The sequence below is a fragment of the Motacilla alba genome, chromosome 10 (genome assembly GCF_015832195.1).
Source record: "Motacilla alba alba isolate MOTALB_02 chromosome 10, Motacilla_alba_V1.0_pri, whole genome shotgun sequence".
Lineage (NCBI taxonomy): Eukaryota > Metazoa > Chordata > Aves > Passeriformes > Motacillidae > Motacilla > Motacilla alba.
Genome location: NC_052025.1, coordinates 3440421 through 3465463, shown reverse-complemented (window position 1 = coordinate 3465463; position 25043 = coordinate 3440421). Strand labels below are relative to the sequence as shown.

Genomic DNA, 25043 nt, shown 5'->3' with positions numbered 1-25043 from the left:
CATCATCCATCCATCCATCATCCATCCATCCATCATCCATCCATCATCCATCGATCATCCATCCATCATCCATCCATCCATCATCATCCATCCATCCATCATCCATCCATCCATCATCCATCATCCATCCATCATCCATCCATGGATGTTTCCCTTTCCTAGGATCTCTCTTTCCCATCCCAGCTGGGTTTTTCCCAGATCCCATAAAAATCATCCCGAAATCCCCCTGGAGAGGAGGCAAGGAGAGCATCTTTGAAAGAAGCGGGAAAAAAAGCAGGAAGAGAGAGGCACATCCCAAGGGAATGCCTCCAGTGCTGCCTCAGTTTCCAAGAATGTATTTCCAATCCATCCCCTCTCCATCCCCGCTATATCCCCGCTCCATCCCCTCTCCATCCCTGCTGCATCTCCTCTCCATCCCCTCTCCATCTCCTCTCCATCTCCTCTCCATTCCCGCTCCATCCCTGCTCCATCCCCTCTTCATCCCTGCTGCATCTCCTCTCCATCCCTGCTCCATCTCCTCTCCATCTCCTCTCCATCCCTGCTGCATCTCCTCTCCATCCCTGCTCCATCTCCTCTCCATCCCTGCTCCATCTCCTCTCCATCCCTGCTGCATCTCCTCTCCATCCCTGCTCCATCTCCTCTCCATCCCTGCTGCATCTCCTCTCCATCCCTGCTCCATCCCCTCTCCCTCCCCGCTCCCTCCCCGCTCCATCCCCGCTCCGTTCCCGCTCCCGGTGCCTTTAATTCCCGTTTCCCGGCGCAGGCCCGGCCCCTCCGGTGACACAGCAGCGCCGGCGCGGGGCCGGGCGGAGCGCGGGGAGGCTGCGGCCGGAGCGGGGCCGGGCCGGGCCCTCCGCCGCTCATGGCCCTGCCCGGGGCCCGCTCCGCCCGCCCGGAGCCCGGGGAGAGCCCGGCCCTGAGCCCGCAGCGCCGCCGGTGCGTCCGGGGGGCACCGGGAGAGGGGCGCGGGGGGTCCGCGCGTGCGGGACCGGGAGCAGGCTCCGGAGCGTCCCGGGGGAGCGGGAGCGGGGATGGGGGCACCGGGGGAGGCTCCGCCCGCCCCGAGCACGGGGACGGCCCGGCCCTGCCGAGCCCGCAGCGCCGCCGGTGCGTCCCGGGGGTCCCGGAGAGGCGACACCGGGAGAGGGGATTCGGCAATTGGGGAATGGGAATGCGGGATGCGGGGATGGAGGATGCGGGAGCCGGGGATGGAGGATGCAAGGAGCGGGAATCGGAGATGGAGGAACCGGGATGGAGGAACCAGGGATGGAGGATTCGGGAACCGGGGATGGAGGAACCGGGGATGGAGGATTCGGGGATGGAGGAACCGGGGATGGAGGATTCGGGAACCGGGGATGGAGGAACCGGGGATGGAGGACGCAGGGAGCGGGAATCGGAGATGGAGGATTCGGGGCTGGAGGATTCGGGAGCAGGGGATGGAGGAACCGGGGATGGAGGATTCGGGAATATGGAGGAACCGGGCATGGAGGATTCGGGAACAGGGGATAGAGGAACCGGGGATGGAGGATTCGGGAATAGGGAATGGAGGATTCGGGAACAGGGAACGGAGGAACCGGGGATGGAGGATTCGGGAATAGGGAATGGAGGAACCGGGGATGGAGGATTCGGGGCTGGAGGATGCGGGAATAGGGAATGAAGGCTCCAGGGATGGAGGATGAGAGCGGCGGGGACAGACGCAGGGGGATGCGGGGAGCGGGGCTGGAGGATGCGGGAAGCGAGGATGGAGGATGCGGGCAGCGGGAATGGGGAATCCGGGAACAGGGGATGGAGGATGAGAGCGGCGGGGCTGGAGGATTCGGGAATAGGGGATCGAGGATTCGGGGAGCGGCGGGGATCGAGGATTCGGGAACCGAGAATTCGGGAACCGGGGATGGAGGATTCGGAGAGCGGGGCTGGCAGCTGCGGATACCGGCACCCTCCATCCCCGGAGCCCCGGAGGACTCGGGAACCGGGGACGGGGGATGCCGGTGCCGGGGGACTGCCGGTACTGGGGGATGCCGGGGATATGCTGGTGTCAGGGCTGAGAGATGTCGGTACCGGGGCGGGGGGATGCCGGTACCGGGGATGGGGGATGCTGGTGTCAGGGATGAGAGACGCCGGTACCGGGACTGAGGGATGCCGGTACCCGGGCTCAGAGATGCCGGTACCGGGACTGAGGGGTGCCGGTACCGGGACTGGGGGATGCAAGTACCCGGGCTGAGGGATGCCGGTATCAGGGCTGAGAGATGCCGGTACCGGGGACGGGGGATGCCGGTACCGGGAATGGAGCATGTCGGTACCGGGGCTGGGGGATGGCGGCACCGGGAATGGGGATGCCAGCACCGGGGCTGGAGGATGCCGGTACCGGTGAGGGAAACCGGCTCCGCCCGCCCCGCGCCGCTCCCCCCGCGCCGTTCCCGGTTCCCGGTTCCCGGGGGGCACTCGGGGGCACGGCGCGCTCTCCCCCCGCCGCGGCCGGGGCGGGGCCGGGACCGGAGCGGTCCGGGAGGGGGGGGATGGCGGCGGGAAGAGCTCCGGAAGGGGCCCCGGGGCCGCTGCCACCCCCGCGCCGGGCTGTCCCCGCCGGTAACGTGTCCCCCCCGCGACAGCGAGCGGAGCAGAGTGGCCCCGGCCCCCGTGGAAAAGCCCTGAGGGAGGCGGGAGCCGGCGGCGAGGAGGAGGAGGAGGAGGAGGAGGGGGAGGAAGCGAGGGAAGGAGCCAGGGGAAAACAGGAGCGGGAAGAGCTCGGAGCGGAGCCAGGGAGCGGCCGGAGCGCGCCGGTGAGTGAGGAGTGTCCCCGTGTCCCCCGGGCTGTCCCTGTCCGTGTCCCTCTGTCCCCCTGGGTGTCCCCCTGTCCCTTTGTGTGTCCCCCTGTCCCTGTCCATGTCCCCCTGTCCCTGTGAGTGTCCTTCTGTCCCGCTGGTGTCTCCCTGTCCCAGTCCGTGTCCCTCTGTCCCTGTGTGTGTCCCTCTGTCCGTCTGTGTGTCCCCCTGTCCCTCTGGGTGTCCATCCCCGGGAGTCCCCACCGTGCCCAGGCTCAGCCTGGGGGGGACTGAGGGAGGCCACAGGGGGGTGACATTCCCAGCGACATTCCCAGGCCCCATCCTGCCCCCCCACAATTTGGGGGGAGGAGCGGCCAGAGCCCTTCCCAAGGACCTTCCCGACCCTTGTCCCTGTGTCCCCGCAGGAGGACAGCCGGACACCCCCGCAGCCAACGCCGGACCCGCCACCTCTCCCGGGCGACACCGCGCCTCCCTTTCCCGCTGGAATTCCGCTTCCCGGCAAACCCCATCCTCTCCTCCTCCTCCTCCTCCTCCTCCTGCTGCTGCCGCTGCCACCAGCGGTGTCCCCGCAGGGCCACCAGCGGAGTGTCCCCGCATGGTGCGCGCCGCTCCCCCCGGGCAGCCGCGGCGGCGTTAAGATGGTGAGAGCTGCCCGGGCCGGGCCGGGCGGGCAGCAGCGGCATGGACACCGGCCCGGCCGCCTAGGGAACGATGGACTCGCGGAGCCGCCGGGATGCGCAGCGCACGGAGCGGCCCGCCAGCGGCACCGGCAGCGCCGGCACCGGCACCGGCACCGGCAGCGGCCCTAGCGAGGGCGAGGGAGAGCGGGAGCGCATCCGCGGCCGCATGAGGATGGTGATCGGGCAGCTCGAGGGCATCCTGCGGGAGCTCAAGGAGGTGGCCAAGGAGCTCCGCGAGGTAGGAAAATCCCGGGATAACGCTGAGCACGAAAAGGGAAGGGGTTGGCCCGGGTTTGTCCGTTCCCGGCTCGGGATGGGGCAGCGCCGAGGGGGAATTTCCCTGAGGTGGATTTCCAAAAAAAAAAAAAGGAGGAAATTCGGATCGCCCTGGGCTGGATTTCCAAAAAAAAAAGGAGGAAATTGAGGAGCCCTTGAGGTGGATTTCCAAAAAAAAAAAAAAAAAAAAAAAAAGGAGGAATTTCGGGAGCTCCTGAGGTGGATTTCCAAAAGAGACGAGGAAATTTGAGTGTTCCTGGGCTGGATTTCCAAAAGAGAGGAAATTTTCCAAAAATGTGGGTGTTCCTGGGCTGGATTTCCAAAAGAGAGGAGGAAATTTGGGAGTCCCTGAGGTGGATTTCCAAAAGAGAGGGAATTTTCCAAAAGAGAGGAAATTTTCCAAAACTCTGGGTGTTCCTGGGCTGGATTTCCAAAAGAGAGAAGGAAATTTGGGCATCCCTGGTTGGTGGCTCCGAGCCGAGGTGGGATCATGGATTGGGGTCCCCTCAAGGCCACCAAAGTGTCCTGCACTTGTGGCATTGGGATGTCCCCTGGAGCCTGTGGAATGTCCACCCCAGTGTCCATCTCTGCTCAGGGCCACCAAAGTGTCCTGGAATTGTGACATTGGGGGTGTCCCCATGGAGCCACCATGGAATCTTTGGAATGTCCCTGGCTGGTGGCTCCAAGTTGAGGTGGGATCATGGATTCAGGTCCCCTCAGGGCCACCAAAGTGTCCTGGACTTGTGGCATTGGGGTGTCCCCATGGAGGATTCGGGATGTCCCTGGCTGGTGGCTCCAAGCTGAGGTGGGATCATGGATTCAGGTCCCCTCAGGGTCACCAAAATTTCCTGAGCTTGTGACATCCCAGTTTTCCCGGTGTCTCTCCTTCCTTCCCATCCGTTTGTGCCCGGAATCATTCTCAGGCGTTCTGCAACGACGAAAACGATGACTAAAATCCTTGATGGAAAAATCCCCGAATCTCCATTCAAACCTCCCCAAAAATTCCCATGGGAAGGGCCCATCCCGTCTGGACTTGCTGGAATGTGATCAGGGGTTTCCCTCCCAGCCTTTTCCCTGGAAAAATCCTGCTGTCGATCCCCGGTGGGAATAAATCCCACAATAATGCTGGGATCAATAGGGGATTAACCGGGAATGCTTGGGAAGGTCCAGGGATTGTTATCCCAAAAATAACAGCTTTGGGAGAGGGTTGGGAATTATTTAGGAGCTGGGTTTTGGGGAATTTTGTGAGCTGGGTTATGGGGACTTTGGGAATTGGTTTGAGGGATTTTGGGAGTGGGTTTAGGGGATTTGGGGAGCAGTTTTGGGGGGATTTGGGGAGCAGTTTTGGTGGGATCCAGGCCTGGATCTCTCCATCCCGGGCTCGGATCCACTTCCCAATCCTCTTCCCAAATCCTTGTGGGGATGGAGGGGCCATCAGATCCTATTCTTTGATCCATTGGATCTCAAGGCCTTGATCCCACCAGATCCCATCCTTTGATCCCACTGGATTTCAAACCCTTGATGCCATCAGATCCACCCCTTTGATCCCATTGGATCCCATCCCTTGGATCCCACCAAATCCCATCGTTTGGTCTAATTGGATCTCAAGCCCTTGATCCCATCAGATCCCATCCCTTGATCCCATTGGATCTCATCACTTGGATCCCACCAGATCCCCACCCTTTGGATCCCGACATCCCAACCCTTTGATGCCATCAGATCCCATCCCTTTGATCCCAATATCTCAACCCTCTGACCCCACCAGATCCCACCCTTGGATCCCACTGGATCCCACCCCTCCAATCCCAGCCCAAAATCCGGAATCTGGAGTGACCAATCCCAACTCCCAGCAGGAACCTCCAGCTTGGCCTGCAGCCAAAATTCCCAAAATCCCACAAAAACAAGGATGGGGCTCCAGCTGTCCCACATCTGCCTGAGCTGGGTGGGAACATTCTAGCTGGAATTTTATTGGGAAGCTCCTGGCTGGCACCAGGGACTCATCCCAAACTTTGTCCCCTGCTTGGAGGTGACAAATCCCCCCAGTTCTTTGGGAATATCCCCAGGGATTCATCCCGAACACCCTGATGTGCTTGGAATGGACAATTCCCCCCAAATTCCCTCATCCCAAACCTCTTCCCCTGCTTGCGGGGGACAAATCCTTCCCAGTTTCCAGGAATTTGTCCCCTACAAGCAAGAAAGCGAGTTTGGGATGAATCCCTGAGGATGTTCCCAGGGAACTGGGGGGATTTTTCCCCTATATACACATGATGAGGTTTGGGATGAATCCCTGGGGATGTTCCTGGGAAATTGGGGGGATTTTTCCCCCTCCAAGCTGGAAAAGCTCCACCAACCTCGGTGAGGGAAGAAAAGGCGGGGAGCAAATCCCAAATCCTTCTTTCCGTGTTAATCCCCCACGGGAGCCGAGTGTCACCGGGGGATTTAACCCCCGGCTTAAAATAGGGAATGATCCTAAAAATAGCCCGGAGTGACACTAATCCTGAGATGGGGACAGCCACAAGTGACACCAATCCCGGGATGGGAACGGGATTGGGATTGGGGTGGGGACAGCCGTGAGTGACACCAGTCCCAGGATGGGGACAAGATTGGCATGTGTCTGGGATTGGGATGGGGACAGCTGTGAGTGACACCAGTCCCAGGATGGGGACAGGATTGGGATGGGGCCAGGATTGGGATGGGGCCAGCTACAATTGACATGAATCCCAGGATGGGGAGGGGATTGCGATTAGGATTGGCATTGGATTGGGGACAGGCACAAGTGACACCAGTCCTGGGATGGGGTGGGATGGGGAAGGGGACAGGATTGGGATGGTACAGGACTGGGATGGGGAAAAGATTGGGCTGGGACTGGGACTGGGACAGCTGTGAGTGGCACCAATCCTGGCATGGGGACAGGACTGGGTTGGGGACAGGACTGGGTTGGGGACAGGACTGGGTTGGGGACAGGAATGGGTTGGGGACAGGAATGGGGTGGGATAGGGATAAGGATAGGATTGGGGTGGGGACAGCCGTGAGTTGTACCAATCCTGGGATGGGCAGGGGATTGGGATGGGGCTGGGATTAGGATGGGGACAGACATGAGTGACACCAGGACGGGGATAGGATCAGGATGGGGACAGGATTCATGCTGTGAATGGCACCAATCCCAGAATGGGGCTGGGATTGGGATTGAGATGCACTTCCTGCTGTGCCTGCTTGATCCCGGTCCCTTCAGTGAGGCTGGGAAGGGACCTCAGGTGACAGGGACATGCTGGCCCTGTCCCAGCGCTGAAATTTCCGTTGGCAACAGAGGAGATCCCATTGCAGCAGAACCATTTGGTAATGGGGTATTCCCAAAGATTCCCAGTCTCCTTCCCAAGTTTTCCTTGTCCCAAAAATGAAGAGGTCAGAAAATCCCTTTTTTACTATCTTTCTCAACTTTAGCTCTTTATTTTCCCAAAAAGAAGTAAAAATAAAAGGAAAAGGGATCTGGAAAGGGGAAAAGGGATCTGGAAAGGGGAAAAGGAGTTTCCCTGATTTCCAGGCTTCCCTGGGGATATTCCCAACAACCTTCAAAGGCAAAGCTTGAGGGATACAGGGATCCAACTTTCCCTGGAAGTTTCGGGGTGAGAAAACAATGCAGAAGTCCAAGGGGAGGAGTTGGGACCATCCATCCTTCCATCCATACATGCGTACATCCATGCATCCATGGATCTGTCCATCCATCATCCATCCATCATCCATCCATCCATCCATCCATCCATCCATCCATCCATCCATCCATCCATCCCATCCATCCATCATCCCATCCATCCATCCATCCATCCATCCATCCATCCATCCATCCATCATCCATCCATCATCCATCATCCATCCATCCATCCATCCATCATCCATCCATCCATCCATCCATCATCCATCCATCCATCCATCCATCATCCATCCATCCATCCATCCATCATCCATCCATCCATCCATCCATCCATCATCCATCCATCCATCATCCATCCATCATCCATCCATCCATCATCCCATCCATCCATCATCCATCATCCATCATCCATCATCCATCCATCATCCATCCATCCATCCATCCATCCATCCATCATCCATCATCCATCATCCATCCATCCATCATCCATCCATCCATCCATCATCCATCCATCCATCATCCATCATCCATCCATCATCCATCCATCATCCATCCATCCATCATCCATCCATCATCCATCCATCATCCATCCATCCATCCATCCATCCATCATCATCCATCCATCATCCATCCATCATCCATCATCCATCCATCATCCATCCATCCATCCATTCCATCCATCATCCATCCATCATCCATCCATCATCCATCCATCCATCATCCATCCATCATCATCCATCCATCCATTATCCATCCATCCATCATCCATCCATCATCCATCCATCATCCATCATCCATCCATCCATCATCCATCCATCATCCATCATCATCATCCATCATCATCCATCATCCATCATCCATCATCCATCCATCCATCCATCATCCATCCATCATCCGTCCATCCATCATCCATCATCCATCCATCCATCATCATCCATCATCCATCCATCCATCCATCCATCCATCCATCCATCCATCCATCCATCATCATCCATCCATCATCCATCCATCATCCATCCATCATCCATCCATCCATCATCCATCATCCATCATCATCCATCCATCCATCATCCATCCATCCATCCATCCATCATCCATCATCCATCCATCCATCCATCCATCATCCGTCCATCATCATCCATCCATCCATCCATCCATCCATCCATCATCCATCCATCATCCATCCATCATCCATCCATCCATCATCCATCCATCATCCATCATCCATCATCCATCCATCCATCCGTCATCCATCCATCCATCCATCCATCCATCCATCATCCATCCATCCATCCATCCATCATCCATCCATCATCCATCATCCATCATCCATCCATCATCCATCCATCCATCCATCCATCCATCATCCATCATCCATCATCCATCCATCCATCATCCATCCATCCATCCATCATCCATCCATCCATCCATCATCCATCCATCATCCATCCATCCATCCATCCATCCATCATCCATCCATCCATCATCATCCATCATCCATCATCCATCCATCCATCCATCCATCCATCATCCATCCATCCATCATCCATCCATCATCCCATCCATCCATCCCCGTGTCCGTCTCTCTCTCTGCAGGTCGTGTCCCAGATCGACCGCCTGACGTCGGACTTTGCTCTGGACCTGGAGCCGGACGCGTGGACTCCGGCCACGGCCAGCAGCACGTCCAGCAGCGACCGGGGCGGCGCCAGCCTCGAGCTGGGCCCGCTGGACTTCACCGCCTCCGACGTCCTCTCGGACAGCTGGGAATTCTGCTCCTTCCTGGACGCCTCCACGCCCTCGGACCCCGGCGATTGCCCGGAGCCTCCTCGGCCGCCGCCGGCCCGGCTGATGAACGGGGGGGTCCCCGTGGCCAACGGCCCCCGCGGGGGCGGGGGGACCCCGGATTCCTCCAGCGAGGAATGTTTTGGGAGCGCCGCCGTTCCCAAAATCCCGGCCCAGCGGCCAGCGGGGACGCGGGAGCGCGTCCGCTTCAGCGACAAGGTGCTCTACCACGCCCTGTGCTGCGACGACGACGGCGATGCCGATGACGGCGCCGACATTCCTGACGATCCCGCCAGGAAGGGGCCTCGGGAGCAGCTGCCGAGGAACCCGGGCGTGATCCCGATCCGCAGGGCCACGAGGAACAGCAGCACCCAGACCGTGGCCGATAAGAGCACGCAGACGTTGCTGCCGTATGTCCCGGCCAGGCAGAGAATTCCCAACAAAAACTGAGCCCGGATCCGGGTTTGGAAAGGGTTTGGGGGAGGGGGAAAATCCCTGGGAAAGGGGCTGGAAAAGATCTATATATAAATATAAATATATATTTCAATAAATCCGTACTCCTCATAAACGCCGAGTGAGAAGGTGGCAACAAATATCCCAATATTACCGTATCCCGATATCCCGGTATCCCGATAGTTTTCCAGGCTCAGGGAATTTTTAATTTTTTTTTTTTTTTTCTGGATAGAAGGAGCTCAATAGATCACCCAACACGAAGAAATCCCGACCATGACACAGATGCGTCGTGAGGGGCTGGCCTCCATTCCGGAGGATGGGAATGGCACACGAATTGGGATGTGGGAATGCTGGAGGGGGTGGCAGGATTGGGGAGGGGGAATTTCCCTTCCCTGGGATGCATTATCCCTGTTTGGTTTAGGGAAAATCAGTGGGATCGGTCTTTTCTGGCTGAGGGGAGTGGGGATGGAACTAGGATGGCTCCAGGATATCCCTGGGATGTCACCAGAATGTCACTGGAATGTCATTTCCAGCTCCAAGAGGGACAATGAGGATCACCAAAACCCCCAGGAACAAGGTGATGGCCTTGGGATCTCCTTTCCCCTCAATTCCCAACTTTTCTGGTGGAAATATCCCCGACCCCGAGTCCTGCATCCATCTGAAAAAAGCCCTGCTTTTCCTGAGCTCCCTAATCCCTCTTTTCCACGTCCAAATGCTGATTTTTCAGGGAAAGAAATCAGGTCCTGCTCTGGGAAATGAAGGAATCTGGAGCTCCAAATCCACCCTGGGCGTTTTTCCAAGGTATCCAAAGGGGTTGGAGCAGCAGCTGCTCCCAGGACAATGTTTCCGTGTCCTTCCCGCCGGCGCCTCGTCCCGCAGGGACACATTTCCATCCGGGAGCATTCTTGGCATGAGGCTTTTCCAAGCTTTTTTCCGAGCCAAAAACATCATCTCGGCTCCTGATGGTCAATCCAGATGGGAGGAGCTGCACTGCCGAGCAGATTTGGGGTGGGAAAGCAACGCAGAAATCCAAGGGGAAGAGTTGAGACCGACCATCCATCATCCATCCATCCATCATCCATCCATCCATCCATCCATCCATCCATCCCATCCATCCATCCATCCATCCCTCCATCCATCCCTCCCTCCATCCCTCCCTCCATCCATCATCCATCCATCCATCCATCATCCATCCATCCATCCATCCATCCATCATCCATCCATCCATCCATCCATCCATCATCCATCCATCCATCCATCCATCATCCATCCATCCATCCATCCATCCATCCATCATCCATCCATCATCCATCCATCCATCCATCCATCCATCCCTCCATCCATCCATCCATCCATCCATCCATCCATCCATCCATCCATCCATCCATCCATCCATCCCTCCATCCATCCATCCATCCATCCCTCCATCCATCCCTCCCTCCATCCCTCCCTCCATCCATCCATCCATCCATCCATCCATCCATCCATCCATCCATCCATCCATCCATCCATCCATCCATCCATCCATCCATCCCTCCCTCCATCCATCCCTCCCTCCATCCATCCATCCAGGTGTCATCCCAGAGCTGGGACAGCGGGATGTGCGTAATTCCTCCCGATCCGACCCCGAGCAGGGGGAAATGAGCTTTTCCCCCAAATTGTGCTGGATCCGATGGATATTTTATTTTTTGGGACTACTGGGGAGGACCAGCCTGGGAGCATCCTGGGTTCCCATGGCAACATCCCCCGCTCCGTCCCAATGCCAGGGATGGACACGGCTCTCCCGGCGAGCTGTTTTCCTGGCCACCTCCAGGACGCTGGCAGGGCCTGGGTTTGGCGCGTCCCCAGCTCCCGACAGGACCCGGGGACAGGGACAATGACGAGGACATGGCCGTGTGGCCAGGAGAGCCTCGCGGGCCGCTGTCGGCTACGGGACAGTGAGGGGAGCCTGGCTGGCCCCGATGGAACCATGGCTGGCCCCAGTGGCCCCACGGCTGGTCAAGGTGGCCCTGCAGCTGGCCACGATGGCCCCACGGCTGGCCAAGATGGCCCCATGGCTGGCCACGATGGCCCCACGGCTGGCCCCAGTGGCCCCACAGCTGGCCACGATGGCCCCACGGCTGGCCCTGATGGCCCGGTGGGGGCTTCCCAGAGCCCTTGAAAGCTGCTGGGCTCCAGGGAGCACCAGGCGCGGGCAAAGAGGGGCTCTGAGGGCGTGGCCGTATGGGTGTGGCTGTAAGGGGCGGAGCCTCCCTTTATTTGGGCTGGAGATCAAATCCCGGCATGGATCCACCCTCCATTCCTCTCCATCCCCGCCTGAGGCCAGCACGCTTCTCCCGGGCTGGATTTTGGGAACGTTTGCCCATCGGCATGCCGAGCTCGGGGAAGGACAACCAAAAGGGGACAGGGGATTCAGGAAGGGCCTTGGGAAGGATCCCCCAGGAATTCCCACCCCACGGAGGAGGATCCCCCAGGAATTCCCACCCCATGGGGGAGGATCCCCCAGGAATTCCCACCCCATGGGGGAGGATCCCCCAGGAATTCCCACCCCATGGGGGAGGATCCCCCAGGAATTCCCACCCCATGGAGGAGGGAGGATCCCTGAGGAATTCCCACCCCATGGAGGAGGGAGGATCCCTGAGGAATTCCCACCCCATGGAGGAGGGAGGATCCCTGAGGAATTTCCACCCCATGGAGGAGGGAGGATCCCGGAGGAATTTCCACCCCATGGGGGAGGATCCCCCAGGAATTCCCACCCCATGGGGGAGGATCCCTGAGGAATTCCCACCCCATGGGGGAGGATCCCCCAGGAATTCCCACCCCATGGGGGAAGATCCCCCAGGAATTCCCACCCCATGGCGAAGGATCCCCCAGGAATTCCCACCCCATGGCGGAGGATCCCCCAGGAATTCCCACCCCATCTCGGCAGTGGGATTTAATTTAGGAGCCAGCTCGGACATCCCTGTGGGATTTTTCTCCTCCTGCCGGGGCTCCAACAGACCCTGGAAATCTTTTCCTCCGGGAATCCCAACCCTTACAGCGTTCCCAGCCAAACCCCATGGAGCACACAGAGCCAGGAGGGATCAACCGACACGGTCCCAGATTTATTTGTCAAGGCACGAGAAACCCTCCAGATCCCGGATTTTAAAGAAGGACTCAATCCAAGGAGCCCTCGGGGACTTCCCACGCTCCGGAGCGGGGCAGGGATGCTCCAGTGGCACTCGGGGTGTCCCTGCGTCCCTGATGCTGGGGGGACCCCAGGACGCGCCCGGAGCCCCCGGTCCCATAGGAATGATGGGCTGGGGATGTCCCCAGAGGTGTCCCCACGGCAGGACCTCACCCGGCCAGCGGGTGCCCCCTTCCCAAAAACGCCCCGGGATCGTTCCCGGTGGGACAAACCCCGCCGGGATCCAGCGGTGAAGGCCGGGACGAGCATGGAGGGACTCAGGGAGCGGGAAAAGGAGCCTGGGGAAGGGGCTCGCGGAGCCCCCGCGCTCCGGCCGCCATGCCCGAGGCTCCGGGCTCGGGAAGGGCGGGGAAAAGCGCCCGGGGCAGCACCAGAGTCGGGAACGGGGAATGTCCCCCTGGGATGGACGCGGGACACGCAGAGCGACACGGGGACACCGGGCAGATCCTCACCCTGCCTTTCCCGGGAAGGACGGGAGGCGGGGAACGGGAATGGGATGGGGCAGGCGGCAGCTCCGGGTCCTCCCTGCCGGGGCGCCCCGGGGGTGCCACCATCCCGGGGGTGTCACCATACTGGGGGTGTCACCATCCCGGGGGTGTCACCATACTGGGGGTGCCACCATCCCGGGGGTGTCACCATCCCGGGGGTGCCACCATCCCGGGAGTGCCACCATCCCAGGAGTGTCACCATCCCGGGGGTGTCACCATCCCGGGGGTGTCACCATCTCGGGGGTGCCACCGCCCCAAGGCATCACTGCCCCTGGAGTGTCACCACCCCGGGGGTGTCACCACCCGGGGGTGTCGCTGCCCCAGGGTTGTCGCCGGCTTGGAGGTGTCACCGCCAGGGGATGTCACCGGCCCAGGGAGTGTCACCGCCCCAGGGGGTGTCGCCGTCCCGGGGGTGTCACCCCCCGGGGGTGTCGCTGCCCCAGGGTTGTCGCCGGCTTGGAGGTGTCACCGCCAGGGGATGTCACCGCCCCAGGGAGCGTCACCGGCCCAGGGAGTGTCACCGCCCCAGGGAGTGTCGCCGTCCCGGGGGTGTCGCCGCTCGCTCGGGGACACGCGGGCGGGGCGGGGCTGCCGTCAATCGATCTCCTGCTCCCGACCTGGGCGGGGAAAGGGAATCGAGAGGGAAAACATGGAACTGGCAGGCACAGGGAGAGGGAACTGCCGGGATGGGATTGATCAATCAGTACACTGATGAACAAACGAACTAACGGATTAATGAATTAACGAATGGATAATCAATAAAGCAATAGACGAATTCATTAATAATCGATAAATCCATGAGTTAATGAATTTATACATGAATAAATTGAGAAATTAATACATTAATAAATTAATGGATTACTGGGGCCGCAGCTTGGAAAACTCTGGATCCTTTTCCATACTTGGGGAAACTCTGGATCCTTTTCCAACACCAGCAATTCCCAGCAAACCCCAAAAAAACCCCAAATCCCTTCCAGGGTTGGGTGTGGGGAGACTTTTCCCAATCCCAGAGTAGCCGGGAAAAGGAGGGATGAGGGATGCAGGAGCTGCTGGATGCCGGGAAAAACTGGGAAAATGGGAAATAAAATACTACAATCTGGGAAAAGCTAATGGAAAACCCATGGGAAAATAAAAATAGGGAGGGGAAAACCCCCTGGGAAACCTGATGAACGTTTCCCACGTGGATTTTAGGGAGAAAACAGGAATTATCCTGGATTTGCTAGAAACATCCACTCACCCTCTCTGCTCTCCGTGTTTTCCAGCAGCTGCAGAGCTGGGAAAAGGGAAAAACATGCCGTGGTCAATCCCATCCCAATCCCAAAGGAAACGGCCCCAAAATCCCATTTTTGGGGGATAAACCCCGCAAAGCGACCCCGTTCCCAATTTCCCTGCAGAATTCCCAGGGCTTGGTCCTGTGCCAGAGGATAAAGAGAATCCCCAGGAACATCATGGAGCTGCTGGATGCTGGGAAATTATGGAATTGGGAGCTGGGATTTGGGAATTCTGTCATTTCATAAAGGAATTGGGGGGTTTTAGTTGGGAACTAGGAGGTTTTATTTGGGAATTCTGTCATTTTATTAAAAATTGGGAGGTTTTATTCAGGAATTCTGTCATTTTATTACGGATTTGGGAGCTTTGATTTGGGAATTCTGTCATTTTATTAAGGAATGGGGAGGTTTATTAAGGAATTGGAAGGTTTTAATGGGGAATTTGGAGGTTTTATTTGGGAATTTGGAGATTTTATTATGGAATTCTGTCATTTTACTATGGAATGAGGAGGTTTTATTCGGGAATTTGGAGATTTTATCAAGGAATGGGGAGGTTTTATTAAGGAATTGGGAGGTTTATTAAGGAATCCTGTCACTTTAATAAGGAATTGGGAGGGTTAATTGGGAGGGTTTATTTGGGAATTCTATTATTAAGGACTGGAAGGTTTCATTTGGGAATTTCAAGATTTTATAAAGGAATGGGGAGGTTTATTAGGAAATTGAGAGATTTTATTAAGGAATTCTGTCATTTTATTAAGGATTGGGGAGGTTTATTAAGGAATTGGAAGGTTTTAATCGGGAATTGGGAGGTTTTATTTGGGAATCGGGAGATTTTATTAAAGAATTGGGAGGTTTTATTCAGGAATTCTGTCATTTTCTTAAGGAATTGGGAGGTTTATTAAGGAACGGGGAGGTTTTATTTGGAAATTGGGAGATGTTTTTTAAGGAATGGTGAGGTTCATTTGGGAATTGGGAGATTTTATTAGGGAATTTGAGAGGTTTTACTCGGAAATTGGAAGATTGAGGAATGGGGAGGTTTATTAAGGAATTGTGTCATTTGACTAAGGAATTGGGAGGTTTTATTCAGGAACTGGGAGATTTTATTAAGGAATGAGGAGCAATTATTTGGGAATTGGGAGATTTTATTACGGAGTTGAGAGGTTTATTAAGGAATGGGGAGATTTTATTATGGAATTCTGTCCTTTTATTAAGGAATTGGGAAGTTTTAATTGGGAACTGGGAGATTTTATTAAGGAATGGGGAGGTTTATTTGGGAATTGGGAGGTTTATTAAGGAATTGGGAGGTTTATCCAGGATCAGGGGTGCCAGAAAATCGGGAATAGGGAAGGGGCCGAGCGCCCGGAGCGCCACCCCGAACCAGGATGGGGCACCCACCTGTCTTGGGCTCCTCCCCCTCCTCATCCCGCTCCTCTGGCCCTGGAAAACAAGGATCCCGAGGTGGGAACCCCATTCCAGGATTCTGGGGGTGCCCCTTGGAGCATCCTGGCCTTTCCAGGGCGCCACATTCCCAAAAATCCCAGCGGGAAAAGCCCCAGCTCCGAGGGACGGCCGAGGGTTTGGCACAGCTAAAAACCACCTGGAGAGGGATCCCTGGATCCCCCAAAACTTGGGATACCCCAAACTGGGAGGCTCTTCCCCCCCTCCAGCACCCACCAGGATCCTGGGAGGTTCCCACCCCCTGCTGCTGCTCCTGGGAGCAAATCCATGGAAAAAAGGTAATTCCTGAGGGAAAACTGGGAGCAAAATCCATGGGAAAAAAACATGGGAAAAGATAATTCCTGAGGGAAACTGGGAGCAAAATCCATGGGAAAAAAAAATCAATGAAAAAAAGGTAATTCCTGAGGGAAACTGGGAGCAAATCCATGGGAAAAAAAACATGGGAAAAGGCAATTCCTGAGGGAAATTGGGAGCAAAATCCATGGAAAAAAGGCATTCCCAATAGAAAATGGGAGCAAAATCCATGGAAAAAGGTTATTCCTGAAGGAAAATGGGAGCAAAATTCATGGAAAATATCCATGGAAAAAAGGCAATTCCCAAGGGACACTGGAAGCAAAATCCAGGGAAAAAAAATCAGTGAAGAAAAGCTCATTCCTGAGGGAAATTGGGAGCAAAATCCATGGAAAAAAGGCAATTCCAAAGGGAAATTGGGAGCAAAATTCATGGAAAAAAAAGATCATTCCTGAAGGAAACTGGGAGCAAATCCACGGAAAAAAAAAAAGCAATTCCAAAGGGAAATTGGGAGCAAAATCCATGGAAAAAAGATAACTCCTGAGGGTGGCAGAGCCTCTCCAGGAGCTTTTTTGGGAACAAATCCCCCTGTGGTGCGAAGACCACCCCATAAAATGTGGAATACGACCCCAAATGGGAGAGGGACGTGGGAAAGGAGCCCGGAGGTGCCGGAGATGTCACGGCCACGGGTAAAGGGGAAAAGGGGACACGCGTGGCAGTGCCACCCCCCGGTGTCCCTCCAGTGCCACCCCCATCCGTCCCCTCCCGGCCTTTCCCGGGATTCACCTGCGCGCTCCTCATCCTCCCGGCAGCTCTCCCGGATCTTCTGGTGGCACACGAAGGCCAGGACGCCCAGCAGGGCCACCACGCACACGGCCAGCGCCACTGTCACCCACAGGGCCACCGCCGGGAATGCCAGGGGCTGGCCTTGCGGGGAGGGACGGAAAAGGGCCTGGATCAGCACCCGGGAATGGCGGGGAGACCCCATAGCCAGGGTGATCCCACATCCTGGGGGACCCCATAGCCAGGGTGATCCCATATCTGGGGTGGGTGATCCCATATCCAGGGTGATCCCATATCTGGGGTGATCCCACATCCGGGGTGATCCCACATCCGGGGTGGGTGATCCCATATCCAAGGTGATCCCACATCTGGGGTGACCCCACATCTAGGGTGATCCATCACCCAGGATGATCCAGCACTGAGGATGACCCTACATCCAGGATGATCCAAGGTGATTCCACATCTGAGGTGATCCCACACCCACGATGATCCAACACTGAGGGTGACCCTCATCCAGGATGATCCCACATCCAGGATGACCCAGGGTGACCCCACAGCCAGGGTGATCCAGGGTGACCCCACATCCAGGGTGACCCAGCAGCCAGGATGATCCAGGGTGACCCCACATCCAGGGTGACCCAGCAGCCAGGATGATCCAGGGTGACCCCACATCCAGGGTGATCTGACACCCAGAACGTCCCAAAACCCAGGGTGATCCAACACTGAGGGTGACCCCACCTCCAGTCTGGATCATGACCCAGCCCCAGGAGCTGCCATGCATGGGGAATGTCCCCATGGAGCACCTAAAGGTTACCTGGTGCCACCCCTGCCATGGCAGCGTCCCAGGCTGCTCCCAGCCCCAGTGTCCAGCCTGGGGCACTGCCAGGGACAGCCATGGCAGGGACAGCCACGGCAGCTCTGGGAATGCCAGCCCAGACAGGAATCCCTTCCTAGCACCCACCTTCTGGCTGGCTCTGGGTGCCAGTGCCACCATGGCCACCTCCCCCAGTCCTCCTGCCTGGCTTTGGGTGCCAGTGCCACCACAGTCACCTCCCTCATTGCTTCCTGGGTGGCTTTGGGTGCTGGTGCCATCACAGTCACCTCCCCCAGCCCCTCCTGGCTGGCTCTGGGTGGCACTGCCATCTCCCCCAGCCCCTCCTGGCTGGCTCTGGGTGCCACTGCCACCTCCCAGCGCCGGGCTCACCCGTGATGGTGACAGAGGCGTGGCCGTGCTGGCGCAGCGCGGCGTTGAGCACCAGGCACGAGTAGGTGACGCTGGGCTCCACCAGCACGCGCAGGACGCTGCGCACCTCGAAGAGCCCCTCCTCGTTGGCCACCTGCCACGTGGTGACGTTGGCCGTCAGGTTGGCACCCCGGCTGTCCTGCCACAGCACGCTGGCCTCGGGGTAGCCGCGGGACGCGTGGCACGTCACCTCGGCCACGTCGCCCGGCTTCAGGTCCTTGCTGGGCTCCAGGTGCACGCTGGGCTTGGAGTAGGGAGCTGTGGGGACAAGGGGGGACAGGAGCGAGGATTGGGATCAGGAGCAGGGCTAGCCGGGATTGGGATCTTCCAGCTGCCAGGATTGGGGTGTTCCAGGGCCAAACCATCCTCAGCTCAGGGTCACAGCTGGCCCAGGTGGCCCCACAGCTGGGAGCCTCAGCAGGGCAAGGACTGCACTGCCCAGGGAACATTTTGGGGACAACGGGGGGACCGACCTGAGGATTGGGATGGGGAGCTGGGCCAGCCCTGGGATGGGGCTAAACCCATCCTCAGCTGAGGGTCACCACCAGCTGAGGTGACCCCGCAGCTGGGAGTCCCAGCAGGGCATGGATTGTGCTGCCCAGGGAACATTTTGGGGAGGTGCTGTGGGGGACAAGGCGGGGACCAGAGTGAGGATTGGGATGGGGAGCTGGGCCAGCCAGGATTGGGATGGGCTCTTCCAGCTGCCAAACCCATCCTCAGCTGAGGGTCACTGCTGGCACAGGTGGCCCCACAGCCAGGAGCCTCAGCAGGGCATGGATCACGCTGCCCAGGGAACATTTTGGGGACAAGGGGGGGACTGAGCTGAGGATTGGGATGGGGAGCTGGGTCAAACCCATCCTCAGCAGAGGGTCACTGCTAGCCCAGGGGGGCGCTCTCTGTCACTCCCCGGAAACATTTTGGGGAGGTGCTGTGGGGGACAAGGGGGGGCCAGAGTGAGGATTGGGATGGGGAGCTGGGCCAGCCCTGGGATGGGGCTAAACCCATCCTCAGCTGAGGGTCCCCACTGGCCCAGGTGGCCCCACAGCCGGGAACCTCAGCAGGGCACGGATCACGCTGCCCAGGGAACATTTTGGGGACGTGCTGTGGGGGACAAGAGTGGACCAGAGTGAGGACTGGGAGGGGGAGCTGAGCCAGCCCCGGGATGGGGCTAAACCCACCCTCAGCTGAGGGTCCCCACTGCCCGGGGTAGCCCCTCTCTGTCCCTCCCCAGGAACATTTTGGGGCGGCGCAGCCAGCGCTCCCCCATCTCCAGGGCTCCTCACCCGCCACCTGCAGCGCGACGGCGGCGCTGTCGTAGTCGCGCACGCGCACGAAGCAGGTGAAGCTGCCCTCGTCGGAGATGCGCACGCGGCGCAGCAGCAGGGACACGTTGCCCCGTTGCAGCTGGTCGTAGAAGAGCGCCGTGCGGTTGGCGTAGCCGCGGCCCTGGTCCTGCAGGCGGTCGCGGCCCCCGGAGAAGCCGTGCACCAGGCGCTTGGTGTCCGTCAGCTGCCAGATGAGGCTCAGCTCGGCCACGCTGAAGTTGGCCTCGGGAGAGAAGGAGCACAGCAGCGTGGCGTCCTGGCCAAACAGGGCCACCACGGGCTCCTCCGGCACCTGGATCTCCATGGCACCTGCGGGAGGGGACGGGGACGCGCCGTGACACGAGCAGGAGAACCTCCTGGATGGCATCCGAGAAAATCGAGGGATGCCCGTGGGAGGGACGTGCGGGCAGGTGGCATCTCAGGATTGTCACTGGCCATGCCACCCTGGGTGGAAGGGGGACAGTCCCACATCCAGCACCAAACTGGGGCACCTTCAGCTGCCAGGAGCAGCCATGGGCACCCAAACCTGCTCCGGGACACGGAGCCCAGATGGTCCCCGTGGGGACAGGATGGCTGGTGGCAGCAGTGGGGACATGGTCCCCAAGAGGAGCCAGCCCTGGCCAGGCTGGCAGCGCTAGGTGGCACCAGTGCTCCAGCACGGTGCCAGCCGGGGTGGCACAGCACAATTCCAGCTCATCCCAGTGCCGTGGCACAATTCCAGCCCCATCCCAATAACAAGGGAAGGGAAGGGATAACAATAAATGCCAGAAGCCAGCCTGGAGTGGCACTGCCAACTGCTCTCCTGGGAAGGGGGATCTGCCAGGATTGAGTGATCCCATGGCGGGAAGGAGCTGTCCCCTGCCAGGAGGTGCCACCCGAGGCTGTCACCCCAGGGAGCACCAATCCAGGAGAAACACCCAGTGGGAGATGCCAGCTCAGGGCACGGCTCTGTCAGTACGCGGGTGGCACTGGGGACATCTCCTGCGGGGCGGTGCCACCAGCCCCACTCACCTGCCAGGCTGAGTGCCAGGATGAGCAGCGGGAAGGGCATCCTTGCACAGGGAAAGTCGGGATGAGGGAGCAGGAGCGGGAAGCCTGGTGGGAGGATCCTCTCTGGGAACCCGGAGCTGAGGGAAAACACAAGGAAAGGCCGGGATGCTGCTGGGATGGAGGAACAGAGCGAGGGAAGGGAACCAGGCCGGGGATCCCATGGCACCCCAGGGATCCCACACCAGCCATTCCCGGGATCCCACAGCAGCCATTCCCGGGGATCCCACAGCAGCCATTCCCCGGGAGCACCACCCCATCAGACACCATGGGAAGGGGTTCACTCCAGCCTGGCATGGCCCAAGGGATCACTGCATTCCCAGCACCGACGGAGCCGGCTCTGGAGGCGGAGGCTGTGCCCCGGGGAAGCCACATGAGCCCCTTCCCTTCCCTTCCCTTCCCTTCCCTTCCCTTCCCTTCCCTTCCCTTCCCTTCCCTTCCCTTCCCTTCCCTTCCCTTCCCTTCCCTTCCCTTCCCTTCCCTTCCCTTCCCTTCCCTTCCCTTCCAGCCCCGTGCTCCAAGAGGAGCTCCCAGGGGCCGGGACTTCGCTCCAAGGGACAGGGCTGCGGATTCCCGGCAGCTCCGGGGCAGCGAGGCTCATCCCTGCCCGCAGGGAGGCAGGAGAAGCTCCGGGATGGGTGCCCGGAGAAGGGGAATTAAAGCGGAGCTGGACGCGCGGAAGGTGAGGGCAGAGCGCCCGCTGGATTCCCGAGGAGCCGCGTGACCCGCGCTGCTCCCGCCGCAGGAATCGGCTCCGGGCAGCGGCGCCACTGCGGGTCCCTCCCTGTCCCCTCCCTGGGCCATCCCAGGGTCCCACTGTGTCCCCTCCCTGGGCCATGCCATCCCAGGGTCCCGCTGTGTCCTGTCCCTGTCACCTCACTGCCCCATCCCATTCCAGGGTCCCTCTGTGTCCTCTCTCGGTCCCCTCCCTGTGCCATGCCATCTCAGTGTCCCTCTGTGTCCTGTCCCTGTCCCCTTCCTGTGCCATGCCATCCCAGGGTCTCGCTGTGTCTCCTCCCTGTCCCATCCCATCCCCGGGTCCTGCTGTGTCCTCTCCCTGTCCCTTCCCTGCGCCATGCCATCCCAGGGTCCCACTGTGCCCCCTCCCGATCCCCTCCCTGCGCCATGCCAGGGTCCCGCTGTGTCCTCTCCCTGTCCCAGCCCATCCCATGGTCCCTCTCTGTGCCATCCCATGCCAGGGTCCTGCTGTGTCCCCTCCCTGTGCCAGCACATCCCAGTGTCCCTCTGTGTCCTGTCCCTGTCCACTCCCTGTGCCATCCCATGCCAGGGTCCTGCTGTGTCCCCTCCCTGTGCCAGCACATCCCAGTGTCCCTCTGTGTCCTGTCCCTGTCCCTTCCCTGTGCCATGCCATGCCAGGGTCCCGCTGTGTCCTCTCCCTGTCCCAGCCCATCCCACGGTCCCTCTCTGTGCCATCCCATGCCAGGGTCCCGCTGTGTCCCCTTTCTGTGCCAGCACATCCCAGTGTCCCTCTGTGTCCTGTCCCAACCCATCCCGTTCCAGGGTCCCACTGCCCTGCCCAGACCCCTGGCACTGTCACTGCCACCCCTGTGGGGTGACGGCACTGCCACCCTGTAACACCTGGAACTCGAGGCAGATGAAGGGTGCCAAAGCACGCAGATGTTAAAGCAGCTGTGATCCCATGAGAAGTTTAACCAGAGAAGAAGAAAAGAGTGGTGAGGCCCTGTGCCCCCAGGAAGAAAAGGATCTCTGTTGCCAGAGATGAAGATGATTTTAGAGACAGAAAATGAGAACTTTTACCTTTAACCAGCTCATCTTTAAAGCAATACCCCGCAAGTGAACACAACCCATAAACAAACTGTGGGGAGGCTTGTAGGAAATGAGAGGGGCTTCAGGGTGACAAACTTCCCTGCGCAGCTGCTATGTGCAAAAGAGCCACGAGAGAGCTGTTTCCCTTCCTCGCAAAAAAGTCTCCATAACATCAACAAGAAAGATTAAAATCCCTTTGTTAAGAGATTAACAACCTAAGGGATTAACCCTCTCCCTAAGTGAACTAAAGAAAGATTCTTTTAGAAGAAGTAAACGAAATAAAAATTTAATTTTTGGGGTGCCTGGGTCGGCCCCCCCTCTGCCCCACTCCTCGAGCCAAGAGCCAGGCTCTGCTCAGGACTATTTTTAGGTCCTGCTCAAGTTGTGGGCGTGCAGCAGCAATGCCTCACGTGGGACTCTGTGGGGATGGGGTGTGGAAAGATGGGACACAGCCCCCAAATCCCATCGGGAGTTCGGGGTGTGGTGTTTGGGGCTAGGGAGGGACGAGGATTCAGGGTGACACCTGGCAGGAAGAAGGGATGAGGATTTGGGCTGATACTGGGAAGAAGGAAGGGATTTGGGGTGATACTGGGAAAGAGGAAGGGACGACGAGGACTTGGGGTGTAATACTGGGAAGGAAGAAGGGATGAGGATTTGGGGTGCAATACTTGACAGAAGGAAGGGACACGGATTCGGGGTGATCCTTGGCAGGAAGAAAGGACAAGGACTCGAGTTGATCCTTGCCGGGAGGAAGGGACTGGGACTCGGGGTGATCCTCGCCGGGAGGAAGGGACCGTGACTCGGGATGCCCCAGCGGGCCGGAGGAAGCCTGGGCGGGCTCTCCCTTGTGTCGCCGGGGGAAAAGGGGAACCAGCGCTTCCTCCCGGGACCGCCTTCAGCCCCGGATACCCAACAGGGGACTTCCACTGGCATTCCCGGGCATCCCGGGGTGCCACCCTCCCTGCACCCACCCCCGCCCCGGTGCCCCCGCCTGCTCCCCGGGGGCGGGGGGGAGACCCGCAGCCCCCGAACCCCCCGGGGAGAGCCCCATTCATTCCTCCCTCCTTCCCTCCCTCCTTTCTCCCCCCGCCCGCCCCGGAACCCCGCCCGGCGCCGAGCCGCGGCCCGCGGGAGGGGGAGCGGAGCGGAGCGGCCCCGCGGCTCCCCCGGGCTGGAGCCGCCCCGCTCCGGCCGCACCCGCGCCCCCCGAGCCCCCCGGCAGCCCCCGGCACTCACCGGGCCCGCGGCGGAGGCAGCGCGGGCGGCGGGCGGCGGCCCCGGCACGATTGGCTGAGAGCGCTTCCTGCCGGGAACGGCGCGGGAGGAGCCTGGAGCGGGACACGGAGCCAGGGGATTGGGGAGCCGGGAATGGGACACCGAGCCAAGGGATTGGGGAGCCGGGAATGGGACACGGAGCCAGGGGATTGGGGAGCCGGGAATGGGACACGGAGCCAGGGGATTGGCGAGCCGGGAATGGGACACGGAGCCAGGGGATTGGGGAGCCAGGGGATGGGACACGGAGCCAGGGGATTGGGGAGCCGGGAATGGGACACGGAGCCAGGGGATGGGACACGGAGCCAGGGGATTGGGGAGCCGGGAATGGGACACGGAGCCAGGGGATTGGGGAGCCTGGAGCGGGACACGGATCCAGGGGATTGGGGAGCCTGGAGAGGGACAGGGAGCCAGGGGATTGGGGAGCCGGGAATGGGACACGGAGCCAGGGGATTGGGGAGCCGGGAATAGGACACGGGGCCACGGGATTGGGGAGCCTGGAGAGGGACACAGAGCCAGGGGATTGGGGAGCCTGGAGCAGGACACGGAGCCAGGGGATTGGGGAGCCGGGAACGGGACACGGAGCCAGGGGATTGGGGAGCCTGGAGAGGGACACGGGGCCAGGGGACTGGGGAGCCGGGAATGGGACACGGAGCCAGGGGATTGGGGAGCCGGGAATGGGACACGGAGCCAAGGGATTGGGGAGCCGGGAATTGGGTATCCTGGAGAGGGACAGGCAATGAGGGAACTGGGGAGCCTGGACAGGGAGCCAGGGGATTGGGGAGCCTGGAGAGGGACAGAGAGCCAGGGGATTGGGGAACTGGGAATGCGGACTGGGGAGCTGGAAATGGGACAGGGAGAGAGGGGATTGGGGAGCTGGGAATGGGGATTGGGGGGACCAGGATGGGGACTGGGGAGCCTGGAATGGGAGAGGGGCGATTGGGGAGCCCGGAGAGGGCAGCGAGGGGATTGGGGAGCCGGGAATGGGGAGTGGGGAGATTGGGGAATGGGGAGCCTGGAGAGAAGGATTGGGGAGCAGCAAGCTGGGGATTGGGGTGCCTGGGATTTTGGAGACCTCAGATTCGGGATGAGATACACAGAACCAGGAATTTTGGAGATCTCAAAATCGGGATTTTGGAAATCTCGAAGTCAGGATGAGGTACAGGGAACCAGGGACTTAGGAGATCTGAAATTCAGGATGTGGTGCAGGGAACCAGGAATTTTTGGAGATCTCAAAATCAGGATTTTGGAGATCTCAGATTTGGGATTT

The 25043-nt window shown here is 59.1% G+C and overlaps 2 protein-coding genes across 4 annotated transcripts; one reads left to right on the top strand and one right to left on the bottom strand.

Moving 5' to 3' along the window:
* The first annotated feature begins 821 nt into the window (after positions 1–821).
* On the top strand, positions 822–9738 carry INSYN1 (inhibitory synaptic factor 1). The gene is made up of 4 exons (XM_038147599.1): positions 822–936; positions 2610–2780; positions 3188–3701; positions 8985–9738. Exons 3-4 carry the CDS (start codon positions 3495–3497, stop codon positions 9618–9620), a joined length of 843 nt encoding a protein of 280 aa, XP_038003527.1. The 5' UTR covers positions 822–936; positions 2610–2780; positions 3188–3494; the 3' UTR covers positions 9621–9738.
* Positions 9739–13691: 3953 nt separating this feature from the next.
* CD276 (CD276 molecule) lies at positions 13692–23809 on the bottom strand. 3 transcript variants are annotated; one of them, XM_038147576.1, is made up of 8 exons: positions 23738–23809; positions 20678–20793; positions 19625–19975; positions 18303–18599; positions 17102–17242; positions 15962–16003; positions 14536–14571; positions 13692–13915 (listed from the first exon to the last, which is right to left on the bottom strand). In XM_038147576.1, exons 2-8 carry the CDS (start codon positions 20715–20717, stop codon positions 13893–13895), a joined length of 930 nt encoding a protein of 309 aa, XP_038003504.1. In that variant the 5' UTR covers positions 20718–20793; positions 23738–23809; the 3' UTR covers positions 13692–13892. The 3 variants fall into 3 exon arrangements, 2 of the variants coding, with proteins under 2 accessions (XP_038003504.1, XP_038003505.1); XR_005258186.1 differs by lacking the exon at positions 23738–23809 and having other exon boundaries at positions 17102–17237; positions 20678–21099; XM_038147577.1 differs by lacking the exons at positions 15962–16003; positions 23738–23809 and having other exon boundaries at positions 20678–21099.
* Between the last annotated feature and the right edge of the window lie 1234 nt (positions 23810–25043).